This window comes from Scleropages formosus, chromosome 18, assembly GCF_900964775.1.
Source record: "Scleropages formosus chromosome 18, fSclFor1.1, whole genome shotgun sequence".
In the NCBI taxonomy this organism is placed as follows: domain Eukaryota; kingdom Metazoa; phylum Chordata; class Actinopteri; order Osteoglossiformes; family Osteoglossidae; genus Scleropages; species Scleropages formosus.
The window spans coordinates 1,207,856-1,219,170 of NC_041823.1; the positions used below are offsets into that span (position 1 = coordinate 1,207,856).

Consider the following 11,315-nt stretch of genomic DNA (forward strand, 5'->3'; position numbering starts at 1 on the left):
AAACTGACAGACAGACCCGGTAGACCCAAGCATATAGTGAGGGTGTGCTGGGAATAACTGTCAGAGGACCCTGTCTGGAATGATTTTAACTCACACCTCCAGGAAAGCTTCTCCTGTGTCCTGGAGGAGGTAGGGGACGTGAAGTCTGAATGGACCCTGTTCAAAACCTCCATTGTGGAAGGAGCCAGGCACAGGTGTGACCAAAAGCTTCTTGGTGCCAGTCATAGCAGCAACCCAAGAACCCGCTGGTGGACACTGGTGGTGAGGGAAGCCGTCAAGCTGAAGAAGGAGGCCTTTAGGATCTGGTTGGCTCTGGGGACTCATGACTCAGCAGGCAGGTACTGACAGGCAAAGAATGTGGCAGCGGCGACGGTTGCAGAAGCAAAATCCAGAGCATGGGAGGAGTTCGGAGGAGCTGTGGAAAATGACTATCGGTCAACCTTAAAGAGGTCGGAAGAACTTCACTCAAGTTGTGGTCAGCAAGAGTGGAGGAGCTATGACCTCTAATGAGGACATTGTCGGAAGGTGGAAGGAGCACTTTGAGGAACTCTTAAACCCGAGATATTTGCCTCCCTCACAGGAGTCAGGGCCAGAGGCTTCTGGGCTATCAGAGTCCATTTCCCTGGTGGAAGTCACTAAAGTAGTTGGAAAGCTCCATAGTGGCAAAGAACCGGGGTAGGTGAGATTCGCCTGGAACTGCTTAAGGCCCTGGATGTTGTAGGGCTGTCACGGCTGACATGCCTGTGCAATGTTGTATGGACCATGGGGACAGTGTCTTTGGATTGGCAAACTGGGGTGGTGGTCACTGTCCTTAAGAAAGAGGACCAGAGAGTGTGTGCCAACTATCAGGGTATCACACTTCTCTGCCTCCCTGGAAGAGTCTATACCAGAGTGCTGGAAAGGAGGCTCTGGCCAACAGTTGAAACTCGGATTGAAGAGGAACAATACGGATTCCGTCCTGGCTGCAGAACAGCGCAACAGCTTTTTACCCTCTCACAGATAATTGAGGGGACATGGGAGTTTGCTAATACAGTCTACATGAGTTTTGTGGACTTGAAGAAGGCCTATGACTGTGTTCTCCGAGCAATACCGTGGGAGGTGCTTAGACAGTAGGGGGTGCAGGGACAACTACTGCGGGCCATTCGGTCTCTGTACACATGGCGCGAGAGCTGTGTCCGCATACTCAGCATTAAGTCAAGCCTGTCCAATGTGGGTGTTGGACTCCGCCAAGATTGTACCTTGTCTCCACTCCTGTTTGTGGTTTTCATGGACAGGATATTAAGGCTCAGTCAAGGTCAGGAGGGCATCCTATGTGGAAGTCGGAAGGTGACGTCTCTGCTTTTTGCGGATGATGTTGTCCTTTTGGCACCGTCACAGGGTTCCCTCCAACACGCACTGGAACGGTTTGCAGCCGAGTGTGAAGCAGTTGGGATGAGGATCAGCACCTCCAAGTCTGAGTCCGTGGTTCTCGCGGAAATGGATGGCATGCCCCCTCCAGGTAAGGGGAGAGAATTTGTGCCAGGTGGAGGAGTTTAAGTATCTTTGGGTCTTGTTCAAGAGTAAGGGGAGATGGGAAGTTGAGATCAGCCGCAGACTGGGAGCAGTGGCAGCAGTAATGCGGTCGCTGTACCGGACTGTAATGGTGAAGGGGGAGCTGAGCCATAAGGCAAAGCTCTCTATTTACTGGTCGATCTATGTTCCTGCCCTCACTTATGGTCACAAACTCTGGGTAATGACCATAAGAATAAGATCACGGATACAAGCGACTGAAATTAGTTTTCTCTACAGGGTATTGTGACTTACTCTCCGTGACAGGGTGAGGAGTTTGGACATCTGAGAGGAACTCAGAGTAGAGCCGCTACTCCTCTGCATTGAGAGGAACCAGTTGAGGTGTTTCGGGTATCTGATAAGGATGCCCCCTGGGCACCTCCCTTTGGAGGTATACCACACACTGCCAACTGGGACGAGGCCCCAAAGTCAGCCCGGGACCTGCTGAATGGATTATATCTTGCAGTTGGCCTGGGAACAGCTGGGGATCCCCTGGGCTGAGCTGGAGGAAGTTACGGGGGAGAAGGACGTCTGGGCCTCTCTGCTCTCCCTGTTGCCACCCTGACCCTAGAAAGACAAGGAGACAAGAAAATGGGTGGATGGATGGATAGATGGATGGATGGATAGATGGATGTTAATAATGCTTCAGTGAGACTCCCTGAACATCTTAATATGGTCAAAGTGAATATTTCTTAACTTGTGCTCCAGGTATCCAAACATGTTAATGTGCACTAGAGGTTTTGAAAGATTATCCCAGATCACAGCTATGAAGCAGATGATATGGTGCTGCGGTCAGGACGGTGAACTTATGTCCAAGAGGTTCTTGATTTGCATCTTACTAGATGAGTTCAAGACCCTTGAAAAAGGTAGTTTACATTTATTCATTTATCAGACGCTCCAAGGTGCCCACTTAGACCAATTTTCCCATTTATACATCTGGGTATTTTTACTATATTAACTGAGGGTGTGTACCTGTCATGCTGAGCGCAGGGGATCAGGAGAGCAGACTCAATTGCTGATGCTGACTTGCTTTATTGGTATCACATACGGGATTGCACCCAGAGAACAGAGAAGACCAGTCAGCCTCGGAAGATAGGTGAGGAGAACGTCTCTCAGCTGGAGTTCCGCAGCCAGGTGCACCGGACTGGGTGCTTTTATACTGCATCTCTGGAGTCATCACTGGGGGGGGTTGAGGCGGTCGTGAAGCACGCGGTTGCCAGATGCACAGGCATCGGGTGCACTGGGGCACCAGTACCAGTGACAGTACCTTACTCAAAGGTACTACAGCACAAGATGGGATTCATACCTGCTTCCTTCAAGCCAAAGGTGGGGTCTCTATCCTCTATACCTCCTACTGCCCCCAGACAGACAGTGTGATGCTCTGGGTATGTTTTGCTACCACAGGACCTGGACACCTTGCTGTCACTGAAGAAACCATAAATTCCTCCTTGTATCAGAAATTTCAGGGCATCGGTGTGAGTTGAAGCAAAAGCACAACTACGTCATGCAGCAAGACAATGATCCGAAACATACAAGCAAGTCACCACTGGAACAGTTGACAAAAATATGAAGTTTTCGAATTGTCTAGTCAAAGTCTTAAGCCCAATGATAAGTTGCAGTGAGACCTTAGAAGATTTGTCAGCAGCGCCTTCAAAGCTCTACTGCGATGACTGAAGGACGGGGCTACCCAAAGCCACATTCTCTCTATGAGAGAAGACACTGAGAACGGTGCTCTCTCACCCCATTTAGAAACTGTCTCTCCATTCTGGAGAAAATGTCCTTGCGGATAAAATTGGTTTCTGGAAAACATTCATGAAGAGATTGTTCCTTATTTAATATGAGACTCTGCTGTAGAATTTCAGCTTGTGTATAATTAGGAACAACAAAAATAAGGATCACTTGTATCATCACTGAGGGGGGGTGTGGTGGTGCAGCGGGTTTGTGCAGGTTCTGTTCTCTGGAGGGTCTGTGGTGCTGCTTGGGGTGCCCTGTGGTAGACTGGCATCCTGTCCTGGTTGTGTCCCCTCCCCCTCCAGCCTTGCTCCCTGTGCTGCTGGGTTAGGCTCCGGTTCGCCGCTACCCCACTTGGGACAAGCGGTTTCAGTCGGTGTGTGTGTTTTTACATTTATTTATTTAGCAGATGCTTTTCTCCAAAGTAACTTCTATGTAGTGTTATCAGACCACACACCTTACTCACCAAGGTCACTTACATTGCTAGATACACTACTTACAATGGGTCACTCATCCATGCATCAGTGGAGCACAGGACAAGCGGTTTCTGACAATGTGTGTGTGTGTGTGTGTGTGTCATTTACATTTGCATTTATTCATTTAGCAGACACTTTCATCCAAAGCGACGTACATCATCGCTCATATACCAGATCCGTCATCAGTTGGCTCATCAGCTCACAGCACAACAGAGACATCCTCATACTTATGATACGTGTTCACTCTTTGTGGAACTTACAAATTGACAAGTATCCTCAGTTTTGTCCCCTGCTGCTAATTTCAAACTGCTCATATTGTGAAAAAATGTTAATATAGGTCTAAAGTAGGTCTTGCTGTCACCAACATGTCAAACAGTTAGCCTGGCCTTTGGAGGTATTGTTCACATATCAACCTCTCAATCCATTGCAGTGGAAACAGATCAAATTCAAAGCTTGGAGGCTCAAGACTAGAATATTTTCCCCCAATGAGTGTCCCACTCAGTGCCATTAGCCTTAGTGACTTCATTTCAATTAAGTTGAAATTGCTGGTGGAGGGAAAAAAAAAACATTTCAATGCAAGGAAAAAGCTTTTATTTAAGTCAGAAAATTTGAGATTCAACTTGCTCATTGGTTTCTAAGAGAAGCTTCGTACAGTAATTGAGGTTCACAGCCTCATGTGTGGTGTCAGTATAACAGCCACAGTCTGTTGTGTTAAACACTTTGTTTATAGAACAAAACCCACACACCACATTATATTCCTCTATATTCCAGGGGGGTAGCATCTACCTCCACCTCACACAGGGCCAGGATTTTCCCGCTTCCAGGGATGACGAGGTTGATGTAGCGTCCCTCGATGCCATTACACTGAAATGTGTTGGTGGCACCAGCGGGAATAGTGGAAACTTCTGCACACCTGGAAGAGGGAGCAGAATTTTTACCAGTATTTATAGCCCTCCTGGGACTCCTACTATTTTAGTACTGTAGTGGCAAGGTGAGGGGAACCTTCCAATCATACCTTGTCACATAATGTGCATTTTAACTGTTCAGTAAGTGATGTGCTTTGTTTGATGGTTGAGCTGCTGGGTTAGGGTTGTTGGGTAGGTGATATGTGGTTGCAACTCATGTTTCTGCAGGGGTTTGTATGTGTTTTACAGGGAGAACAAGTTTTGAATAGATTATGGCTTGTGACTGTAGAATCGTGCAGAGTACATAAAGGTGGGGGGGGGGGGAATAAAATGTACGCCCAATGAGGGATGTTAGGTCCACAACTTAAGCTCCTTAGCCATCCAGCTGCTTCCACACCATCTTCCCTGGTGATACTATACTATAAAGAACGTAAAAGTATGTTTCGAGGGTGTAGACTTACACTGGGTTGCTGTTCCCATTGTTGTCCTTTGACTTTCCGATGCGGATCTCTGCTCCACTGATCCTCTCAGCTCCACTGTCCTGCCTGTTAGTGATGCTTACAGAATACACTCTGTACTCGTCGAGGAGGTCCAGCCTCCACCAGGGGTTGGTCTGGGGTCTTGTGTGTGAACAGGACCCATCCCCATACACCGCTTGGCGGTTCCCGTCCACGGCCTTGTCAGCACTGCCGAACATGTCGTACTGGGACGACTGAGTGGCCCTGCCCTTCAAAGCTATGTTCTCTTTGGGGTAGAGGATGAACGAGAAAGTCAGTCCTCCACAACACCTGACATGCCATCATTTTATAAAAGAGAAGTGCTTTACAAATGTTACAGGTGGACCCTCAGGTTGGTCATAAGTAGTTAGGGTTTCCAAGACTTGTAGAATGCTCTTAGTTTTTACTCAGACACATTTGTTCAAGGCAATCTCTTTAAAAAAAAAAAAGCACTAACCGACCATGGGACTTGCGGTCACCACCACCTCGCATATAGTCAGGAGGTCTGTCCTTGGCAGGTACACGTTCACATATCGACCTCTCATTCCATTGCAACTGAAGGTGCTGGAGCCTCCCAGTGGAATGGAGGAGATCACTGCACACCTAGAAGTAGAAAAAAAGCACTAAGATATTGTTGCATTTGTAAATCATATTCGGTGGTGGAGCTGAAGGTAGCAAGGAAGGACACCGTCTTTTAATCAACAATTTCCACATCTTGGAGGGAAATGGACGCAGAGAGATCTAACTTGTCCCCACATTCTTCATAACCAGACAGATTTATGTAATCCGAGACGTGGGTGTTCTGGGAAGCCTTACACCAAGAGACACTTTCTGGAATCACCCAGGAGACAGATTCTTCAAACCAGTTTACATGTATTAATTTAGCTGGCACATTTCTCCGAAGCAACTTACATTTACCCACTTATACAGCTGGGGAATTTTTAACTGTCACAATTTATGGCATGGAGTTTAAGGTTACTACAGTAGTGGATGAGGTTTGAACCAGCAACCATCCACTGCTACCAGTGGCCCACTTCTCACATGAAAAAAATCAGTTCCATCTTAGATGTCCAACTGTGGAAACTGGAAACAAACACTGTTCTTTAGTTAACACCTTTAACTAAGAAAACACATCTGGGTAATTTTTACTGTATCAATTCAGGGTAAGTACCAGGGCCAAGGGAACAGGTGGTGAGATATAAAATAGGAACTGCAGAGCCCTAACCCTCAACATATCACACCCACAGCTGTTCTTTTGCAAATGACCAAAAAATATGATGAAATGTAGAAGTTGCCTCGGGTTGTTGTTGCCATTGTTTTCCCACGAGTTGCCGATGCGGATCTCGGCCCCGTTGATCCTATCGGAGCAGCAGTCTCCTCGGTTGGTGATGGTCACGGAGCTCACGGAAAACACTCTCAGCAAGTCCACCTTCCACCAGGGATTAGTTTGATATGTTGTACAAGAACAGGAGTTCTGGCTGAAGATCGAGTTGGTGTTTCCATCAATGGCCTTGGTGGCCACGTTATTGATGGTATAGTCAGAGGACTGAGTTGCAACTCCGTTTAAAGCCACATTGGTCTCTGTCAGGATAAGCAGAAAAAGATCTGATGAAGAGCAGAACCATAGCTGTACAATAGCAGGTGAACTGCATTCAATGCTCTGAGCAGTAGGTGCTCCACCAGACTATCATTGGATTGATCTCAGGACGGTCCCAGTTGCATACATTAAGTTTTATCTTTACTAAATGAGCAACCAATGAATTTATGCACTAGTTAATAATTTGGACATATTTAGCAAACATTAAAGTCACTTCAGAAGAAATATTTTGATTCTTCCATACAGTACAATAGCAATGGATTTGTGTGAAAATCTGGCACATTGATCCCTTCATGAAGCCTCTTGTGTATCTAACATATTCCAGTTTGGACACTCAAGGGAACATAGACCACAATGAAGAAACACAAACCAAACCTAGACAATCAGCAGGTCCACTGCAAGCGACAGCAGCCCAGATGAGTACTAGGACCCTCAGCATCTTTGTGGACACAGTAACCTAGAGAAGAAGGGAGACAGAATAGGACATAGAACTTTAGGGGGACAGAGCACAAAAAAACAAATACACTCCAACAGTCAGTCATAACGACACACAGGGCCATGTCCAGTCCAAAAAGTGACCAGGCATGGGATGGTAGATGGTATGTCATACAGAGCTGATTTTATTGTTGTAGCCCATATAAATTAACACCAAACAAACAGTTAAATAAAAATAGTCTTTGAGCTTCAAGAACCACTCAGCTTTACCATATTTATAAACTCACATGTCCAAATTCACTGGTTGACCCCCGAGTTCCAGCAAAACTGTGTAAACCTTTACTGTCATCTCAGTCTTGTATTTAAAGGTCCACACCTGGCGTTATTGTCCACAACTGGTGCTCGTTTGCTCCCGATGAGCTCCTTCGAGGTACGGCTTCTGAGGGACACTCCTGTTCCAGTAACACCAGTGTATCCTCATTTATTAGCAGGCATTAAAGGTGTGTCCACCGTGACTGATCCATGGCCCTGGAAAACTGCACTGGTTTTGAAGCTTCATTTGTAACTGCTTTGCTTGTACTACCGATACCCATATTACCGATCTAAGTTACTTTTCACCAGAGACAAGACTTCCATCCTGTTAGAGGTCCTATGCCCCCCAGAGCCCATCGGAATTGCCATTTCTCCAGCGAGGCAGCACAGGCAGCGGAGGGAGAGGAAACAGAAGCGGGGACGCGAGCGAGGCCGCGTGCTCGGCTAAAGGCTAACCCGTACAGACCAGCACTTCCGAGCCTGTTCCTCATCACCTCCAGGTCTATTACCAACAAGATGGACGGGATAAGAAGCGGATCGGATGAGGGACTCTGGGAAGAGCAGAGGAGAAGGACTGTGCATCTGTGTGAATAACAGATGGCACAGCAAGCTATACATTCCTCCGCAAGCCGAGGCTACGCCAGCGTTGGTAAAGCTCCATGAAAGGACCTCAGTGTTTCACTGTAATTCTTGTTTATTTACCTATTTCTTTATGTACTTATTTTTAGTGTTCTTTATTTTTTTCTGCTGCTGTTGTTCTGAGGGTTGCCACACAAAATTTTGTTGTTTTGCATTGCATACAATGACAATAAAGTATCTCATCTTTGTTGAACAGTAATATGAGCTGTGTGCTCAGTCTTGTGTTTCAGCTGCACAGTTGCTCATCCAAAGTGCAAGTTTCTCCTGTTTTTACTTTTGCACAAAGAACATTAATATTAATCTAGCCAGTGCTTTGGTTGAGTAAAATTTCACATGTGTGTCACGCCCTCATCCAACGACAGATCGGGAACACTGCATCTCATCAAGGGAGCACAGCATAAAGGGACGGCCTAGAGGCCGCACAGGTGCGGAGCCTCCCACGGAGAAACCGCAGCCCTTCGCTCCTGCTTGCAGCCTTGCCCTGTCCTATAGATTTCCCGGTTTAGATCCCTGTTTTGCCTTGCCGACTACGACTCCTGTGTTTTCCCCCGGATAGCGTTTGCTGATCGATCGACCCTCGCCCGAAACCTGACCGCTCTTTTGCCGAGCCCTTTCTTGCTACGGCAACAAGCTCCGCACCTGAGTCCGTCGCTCAGTCCCCACCGACGCCATGAAAGAGTGACACTTTTCTCCAAAGCAGCTTGTGATCATGTATGCAATTACAAAGAGAGCCATTCCAGCATATTTTGCAGAAATTATTTCTATTATTCCAGATTTTTATTGAGAAAAAATCTAAACACTTAATTTTGTTCTGTAAAGAAGCGACAACTACACTCCTTTTTTTCTAATGGTGATCAGATTGGAAAAGCTTTTATAGGTGTTAGTAAATCTGCAGTGAGAGTGTCTAGATGGCTGTGGATTAGGAGATGTGAGCTGTGGGACTGAGGGACAGTGAGAGTCCGCACGGTCAGAAAGATTTAGAAAAGACTTGTGGCAGTGAGAACGTGACTGAAATGCAACCGGCGTCCTACTGTCCACGTACAGTTGAAACAATTCCTCAGAGTGACTCTTTAGCCACTTGTTCATTCTTCCCGTCTTTAAATCACAAAGTGTGATGGATGTTTGCAGCAGATACCGAGTCACAGTGAGCACCTCCTTTGGGCTGGATGTCGATAACGAACATAATTCCATCACACGGATCTGTTCGGGACCAGACCTGTCAGGCAGGTTAAGGTGTGTTTTCGTTTGGACACCGTGGAAAACAAACATTTATCAAAAGGCTTATGACTGATTTCATTAATATATCGTTATTCTTTACCTGATGCCTTTCTCCAAAATTATAATGATTTACTCACTTATACAGCTGTATATTATTACTGTACTGCATTAATGCAGGATAATCAACTTGGGAGGCAGGATTCGAACCCAGGCCCAGGTAATGGTGCCAAGCAGTTTTCTTTCTGTTGCCTCTACAGGTTCTCACCATAGTTTTGACCTCAGCGTGTGATGCCTGAATAATTACACATCTGTGAAAAATGTGCTGTACATTCATATATAATTAAGAATCAATGAATATGTTCAGTGTCGTGCATCTTCTGTACCTTAACTTATAGCTCATTTCAGTTTTTTCTGTGAAAAACTATGTAATGTTAAAAGTAATTAATTAAGATGGATTCTGATCAGGGCTCATCGAATAATATATGTTTACTTCAAAGATAAATAATAAAACTGAATCAATCCCTGGAGCCCCCTGAAGGACACGGTTTCAGAAAATTTCAGTAGAATGTTATGAAATATACTTACAACTGAGGGCAGCGGAGGAGCTCGCAAAGGGCTTTCCAAGTTGTTGGCTGGGAGGTTTTCTTCAAGTGATGTGTGAACTCAGAGCAAATACAAGAACATCACCAGTTCTGAGAGAACCGCTCACTCACAAGGACTTTTATAGATCCTAACCTGGGCTGTGACCTAAACTCCATTGGCTCCCTTCACTTACATCACAAACACAGAGTCCAGTAGCCGCCAGGAATCCAAAACCAAAGTGAGTTGTGCAATTAATGTTTAATTAGTTGCAACATGATTGCAAGTTCAGCAAAATTTTCCATAATTGTATCAGTGGCATAATCACAAATGTATTTACTTATTAATTCATTTATTTACTTCCTAAATCACTTACCAACCTACCAGTCCCTTCGTAGGTTAAACATGGTTCTTTACAGCAACACCACAGGGAACCAGTTTTTACACACTTAGGGCTTTTTAAGAGTAGTGAGTTTATGTAGATTTTTTACTGTATATGACACAGATGTGTTCGTATCTAAATAAAATGGAAATGCACGTTCATGAACTGCGGACGGCGCTGGACACGAGCTACTGGACAACAGAATAACGTTCGTCCATCATCACTAACCGCTTGTGCAGCGCGGGTTCGTGGTGGTCCGGAGCCTATCCTGGAAACATGGGCCACGAGGCAGGATGCACATCTGCAGGGAAGCCTCACTTGGTCCAGTGAAGCTACAGTATGCAGCAGTGCCAGTGTTTTGGGAGACGTATCCTGGACTGGAGTGGTGAGGAACACCGTGTAGTAAATGTACTTTTCCATCATACCATTCATGTGAAAAACGCTTTTACTTCTATTCTTTTACATGAATGACGTCTCAGTGAATGAATGATCCAAGGCTGACAAAGGTAGAGCGGAGACACACCTCGGCCATGTCCAGGTCCTGCGGACGTAGTTGCATACTGGAGAAGCAGAAGCTGTGTGTGAATGCAGGATCCACCTGCATACACTGCACTGGTCTTCCTATCAATGGCCTTATCAGCAGAGCCTCCTGCCTGCATTGCCCATCCCAGTAAAGCGACATTTTTCACTAGAGTCAGAGGAAACATGGAAACATGTGTTATTTCACATCATTCCAATGCTTTTATCAGTACTGCTGTTTCTGGTGAAATACTTGCTTATAGTAAAAAAATGAACCCACTACAGGACTAAATTTCTCATTTACTGTCATGTTAATTAATAGCAATTTCCCTTGTATTTCTCATTATTAACTACATGACCTACAGGAGGGCGTGCGGTGGTGCACTGGGTTTGGCCTGGTCCTATTCTCTGGTAGGTCTGGGGTTCGAGACCTGTTTGGGGTGCCTTGTGACGGACTGGCGTCCTGTCCTGGATGTG

At 45.8% G+C, this 11,315-nt stretch overlaps 1 protein-coding gene across 1 annotated transcript; it reads right to left on the reverse strand.

The window, feature by feature from the left end:
• Window positions 1-4,340: 4,340 nt before the first annotated feature.
• LOC114912564 (fucolectin-3-like) lies at window positions 4,341-10,035 on the reverse strand. The gene is made up of 6 exons (XM_029260054.1): window positions 9,944-10,035; window positions 7,130-7,211; window positions 6,453-6,738; window positions 5,615-5,760; window positions 5,122-5,404; window positions 4,341-4,668 (listed from the first exon to the last, which is right to left on the reverse strand). Exons 2-6 carry the CDS (start codon window positions 7,191-7,193, stop codon window positions 4,506-4,508), a joined length of 942 nt encoding a protein of 313 aa, XP_029115887.1. The 5' UTR covers window positions 7,194-7,211; window positions 9,944-10,035; the 3' UTR covers window positions 4,341-4,505.
• Between the last annotated feature and the right edge of the window lie 1,280 nt (window positions 10,036-11,315).

Excerpts from the sequence above, each read along its gene's own strand:
- LOC114912564 (XM_029260054.1), bottom strand. The coding sequence starts at position 7,193 with ATGCTGAGGGTCCTAGTACTCATCTGGGCTGCTGTCGCTTGCAGTGGA. Across the intron at positions 6,739-7,129 it reads TGGACCTGCTGATTGTCTAG|AGACCAATGTGGCTTTAAAC; the intron begins GTTTGGTTTGTG and ends TTATCCTGACAG. Across the intron at positions 5,405-5,614 it reads GACCGCAAGTCCCATGGTCG|AGAACATAGCTTTGAAGGGC; the intron begins GTTAGTGCTTTT and ends TCTACCCCAAAG.